Genomic DNA, 5333 nt, shown 5'->3' on the forward strand with positions numbered 1-5333 from the left:
GACCCCTTGTTGCCATTTGTAATTACCATGGGAGATCATTCATTGCGCCATATAAGTATCAAAACTCCTTGCAGCGGTTACTTCCCCTGATCAGTACAGTAACAAAGTAGCAAAGCGTGACGTAACCGCTGTGAGGAGTTTGATAAGTATTGATCAAGGGATGTAACCGCCGCGAAGAATTTGTATTTTTTGTTCTCAATTGAACCTGAAATGGAGATTACACAGACAGACTCCTGAAATAACTTCCCTTTGACCCCTCGGCGCCATTTGTTTTACCAGGGGCGATCACTCGTACAATCTGCGAAGGGAGGTAATCACTGAGAAGAGTTTGATTTTTTTTGTTCTGAAAAATTACTTCCTTTGAATCCGTCAACGAAGAACTCTAACAAACTTATACTAATCCCCTAAAAATTATTTACCTTCCTTTTGGTCTGTTGGCGTCATTTGTAAATATCAGGCGGCGTCACTGATACTATTACACTGTTTTTTAGTCGCCCATACATTGTACCTACTTATTTTGTTTCCAAACATGACGCCAATTGTAAATATGAGCGGAAATCACTGGCACCAGAGTCTTTAAATAATCATAAATTAAATTACGTTATACCCATTTAACACAAATTGCCCGAAATATTATCCAAATTTTTTTCAGACACACCCCCGTATACTATCATATATAATTTTCATTATGATAGTCTAAGGGTCGTGTCTGATGAAAGTATAGGGGGTGTGTCTGAAAATTTTTTTTTGATAATTTTTCGGGCAGTTTGTGTTAGTTTATTTTATGATTATTTTTAATTTAGAACCCTGGTGCGTGTGTGACAGACTAAAATTTGTACTTGAGAATTATATATTGCACATCTAATTATCTCAATTTTGAACAATCATAATCACGTTATTTAATTACGTCATGGTACAGAAAATCTGTAAAAATTGACAATCCCCTGTACACTTGATTCGATTATTCTGTGTCAAAGAACATGTTCATGTCGTATGCTAATCAAACCGACCTTTCTGAAGGAAATTGCTAATTTGTGAGTAATTAAGATAAAATCTATCATTTCTCATTTATTTAAATAATCCTGCGTTTAAGGAAATTAATATGTAATTCTCAGTTTGAATGTATTATTTCTTTTAAATCTTTGTCGCTGACAGGTGCTCTAAAATGCGTGTACAAATATCGACTTAGTTGCATAAAATTCGTCTAGTTCATTTTTGGATAATGCGATTTATAAACGTGTAGTTAGCTGTTACATGGGTTCAGTGTAATTAGAAAGTAGGTCAATTTCTTAGAGAAAGAGGGTCTGTATTTTGTAAGGAAACCCTGTTGTTATTGTTGGTGAATGTCAACAGTCAATTGTATATACACATGAACAGATGAACAAGGTTGATCCTGGCAGTAATGGTTAGAATAATTTAAAAGTATTTTATATGAAAATAAAGACTTGAGTAAACTACATTTTTAACCAGGTTTTCAATTTTGAAAATCCTGGTTATTAGATTGGGGTATGGCGGGCGGATGGGCGGATGGGCGGGCGGGCGTCAAACAAAATTGTGTCCGCTCTGTAACTCTTCAACCCTTTGAAGAATTTTGATGAAACTTCAGACAAATGTTTACCACATCAAGATGACGTGCAGAACGCATGTTCCGCATGGCTGGCTCCAAGGTCAAGGTCACAGTGACATTAACATTGAAAATCCTGTCCGCTCTGTAACTCTTCAACCCTTTGAAGAATTTTGATGAAACTTCAGACAAATGTTTACCACATCAAGATGACGTGCAGAACGCATGTTCCGCATGGCTGGCTCCAAGGTCAAGGTCACAGTGACATTAACATTGAAAATCCTGTCCGCTCTGTAACTCTTCAACCCTTTGAAGAATTTTGATGAAACTTCAGACAAATGTTTACCACATCAAGATGACGTGCAGAACGCATGTTCCGCATGGCTGGCTCCAAGGTCAAGGTCACAGTGACATTAACATTGAAAATCCTGCGGATGGGCGGATGGGCGGGCGGGCGTCAAACGAAATTGTGTCCGCTCTGTAACTCTTCAACCCTTTGAAGAATTTTGATGAAACTTCAGACAAATGTTTACCACATCAAGATGACGTGCAGAACGCATGTTCCGCATGGCTGGCTCCAAGGTCAAGGTCACAGTGACATTAACATTGAAAATCCTGTCCGCTCTGTAACTCTTCAACCCTTTGAAGAATTTTGATGAAACTTCAGACAAATGTTTACCACATCAAGATGACGTGCAGAACGCATGTTCCGCATGGCTGGCTCCAAGGTCAAGGTCACAGTGACATTAACATTGAAAATCCTGTCCGCTCTGTAACTCTTCAACCCTTTGAAGAATTTTGATGAAACTTCAGACAAATGTTTACCACATCAAGATGACGTGCAGAACGCATGTTCCGCATGGCTGGCTCCAAGGTCAAGGTCACAGTGACATTAACATTGAAAATCCTGTTTACATGATTTTAACTTGATTTGGCAGTCAAAGGTCATATTATCTTTGGAGGTAATTTAAAAAAGATATGATATATTATTTCATGTCTACTTTGTAACTTGTTTTTCATTATACAGAATTATCAATATAATTATAGTGAACAAATTCTTCTGTGCTGAACTCGTCCTACATTTCTCAACGGATTTTGTTCAAACTTTCACAGAAGCTTTGTCATCAAGCACCCTGGCACATATTGTCGGGGTTTTGTGATTGGATAGTTTTTGACCTAATTATGGCCCTTTGTTTTTTTCCTTATACATAATATTATAGTGAACACTTCTTCAGTGGCAATTCCTCCTACATTATTCATGTTTTACATTGCACATAGTTACATTGTTTGTTGCTTGTATTTGTATTTCAAATACAACATATTTATCTACAATGGTGATAATTGAAAACCTGGTTTCATGGCATTGCCATGTTTCTTGTTTAAAGATACCTTGACAAAATCATGATGTCTTTTTTTTTAATAATACAGAAAGACACAAACAAGAACTGAAAGGTACTAAAAGGTACCTTAATAAAGGCTTAATTTTCCTGAATAAATAAAAGAAAATTGACATTTTATTTGGTAAACAGACATGATGCAAACAAAACTCTTACCATTTGTATTTTGTCAAGAAATTTAACAGGTCTGTAAATCATATTTTCAGATACTGTATATGATAATGATTGGTCTTGAAAATAGTTATGAAGATCTGTGGTTGACTTATAAGCTTCTGTTTGCATACTATAATTGATGTTGATTTTCTTTTGTTTTCTAAAGGGAATCCTATGATATTTTTGTTTACACACAATGACTTAATGACCATTAGCCTGAAATTAACTTTGTCATCACAAATTGTTCTTTACTTTCAGGAAAACAATCAGGATGAAACTTTTACACAGCTGATATGTGAGACAACAGGCCAAATTTGTCCCATTCATTTCAGTATGGAAGACCTGTTAGTATTGTTTTTATTATACATTTATGAGTATTGAATTTCCCAAAGTTGTTGTTAGCTACACGTATGTGTCTTTTGCTGCTGGTTGACATGTAGATTTTGGTTTTGATTGACCGTGAATCTCCTGAATTTCTTAAATCAGGGGTGTAACTGTTTTTTCTCTTATACATGTATAACTAATACTGGAAAACAGTACCATGTCGCAATAAAAAATTAGACTCTGAAAATTCCAGTTCAAAATCTGTAAATTTAAAGGTAAGAAAAACCCCAGTAATATCTCCCGAATTTGTTTGCTACTGGCACCATTCCCAAAGTAGAGGGACAAATGCTGTAAATGGATATATCCTTCTTCCAAGTTTGGAACAATTCATAATCAATTTTGAGGATATTAAGATGAAAATTTTACTCACATGCAGACTGGCCTGGCTCTATACTGGTGACAAATGATTTTGCATACATGTCGTAATTTCTTGACTAGACCCAATCAAATGGTGTCGGCAATTTTTATGTTATTTTGATTATTTTAATGCTTCTGAGGAATCATTTTTTCCAGATATTTCAATAGACGATAAACACCACTCAGACCAATATTATTTTAATTCTAAAAAGACAAAATCAGGGAGATCACTAGTGCTATTTTTTAAAGCAGAGATTATTTTGCTGTTGATTTTGGTATCAGGCTGTTCTATTTCACACCCATCTGTCGCTAAGGTATAAAAATGTTTAAACAAAAGAAATAATAAGGAAAAACTTACATGTCAAACTGGATTGTATTGTGTTTACATCAGTGCCTGATAAATTAATTTTCATCCCCACCCATGTCATTTCAGTGTCTTTATGAATGTTTTGTATACTTGTACTTTGGGTGATGTCATTACTCTGCTTTTAAATTGCCTTAGATTTTTGTAATGTAGATTATATTAACTTATATGGATAAAACCTGTGTGAATGGAAAATATCAATAAAAATATGTTATTATTATTGCCTTAAAAGGCTACCATTTTTTTCTTCTTGTATATATGACAAAGCCACAAGGCATGTTAGAATGTTGTAAATCTGTTTAATTGCTTGTTTTCAGGAAAATCTACGAAGCAGCTGGCTGCAATGATATCACATTTGTTCAAAATGCTCTAGATGGGAAGTATGGGGAATTATTGAAGGATGACCTTGAACTTGCTTTACACATGGCTGCTACCAATGGTCATCTTGATTGTGTTTCCCTCTTGCTGGATCATAAAGTAAGTGTTCATGCAAGAAATGGCTCAGAGGAAACACCATTGATACTTGCAGCTCAGGGTGGTCATGATGATTTAGTAAAGAAGCTTCTTGAAAGAGGAGCAAGCATTCATGATCAAAACTGCATGGGTTATACACCTCTTATGAAAGCGTGCGAGTATGGTCATATCCGGACTGTGGAACTGTTGTTGAAACATGGTGCTAGTGTAAATCACATGGAACATGGAGGAGATGAGCATCATGGTGTTCCAAATGGTCTTCCAAATGGCTCAGCGAAAAATTTACTACCCAAATATATGCCTCATGGTTATACAGCCTACATGGTCCTGGTGCTGAAACAACCGGAAAACTATGAAAAGATTTTGAAATTATTGATTGAAGCTAATATGCCAGTGAATGAAATGGACTTAGAAAATACAACAGTTTTGTTACATGCTGCTAATAGGTGTTCTGCTGATGTACTCGAGATGTTATTGAAGGCAGGAGCTGATGTGAACACCTGTGACGTCTGGGGTGTAACGCCATTAATCAGTGCGGCAGCTTATAACAAAAACAGAAAATGTGAAAATTCTTCTCAGGTACGGAGCTGATGTTTCTATCGTTTGTAAAGCAAAGAGGACAGCTCTTTCTGTGGCAACT

At 35.9% G+C, this 5333-nt stretch overlaps 1 protein-coding gene across 1 annotated transcript; it reads left to right on the forward strand.

The window, feature by feature from the left end:
* Positions 1–976: 976 nt before the first annotated feature.
* Positions 977–5323, forward strand: LOC132756343 (ankyrin repeat domain-containing protein 50-like). Its single transcript, XM_060747391.1, has 3 exons — positions 977–1034; positions 3373–3458; positions 4537–5323. The coding sequence occupies exons 2-3, from the start codon at positions 3448–3450 to the stop codon at positions 5282–5284; spliced, it is 759 nt and encodes a 252-aa protein (XP_060603374.1). The 5' UTR covers positions 977–1034; positions 3373–3447; the 3' UTR covers positions 5285–5323.
* Positions 5324–5333: the final 10 nt, after the last annotated feature.

The sequence above is a fragment of the Ruditapes philippinarum genome, unplaced genomic scaffold (assembly GCF_026571515.1).
Source record: "Ruditapes philippinarum isolate M1 unplaced genomic scaffold, ASM2657151v2 ctg15409_1_1_1_1, whole genome shotgun sequence".
NCBI classification, from domain to species: Eukaryota; Metazoa; Mollusca; class Bivalvia; order Venerida; family Veneridae; genus Ruditapes; species Ruditapes philippinarum.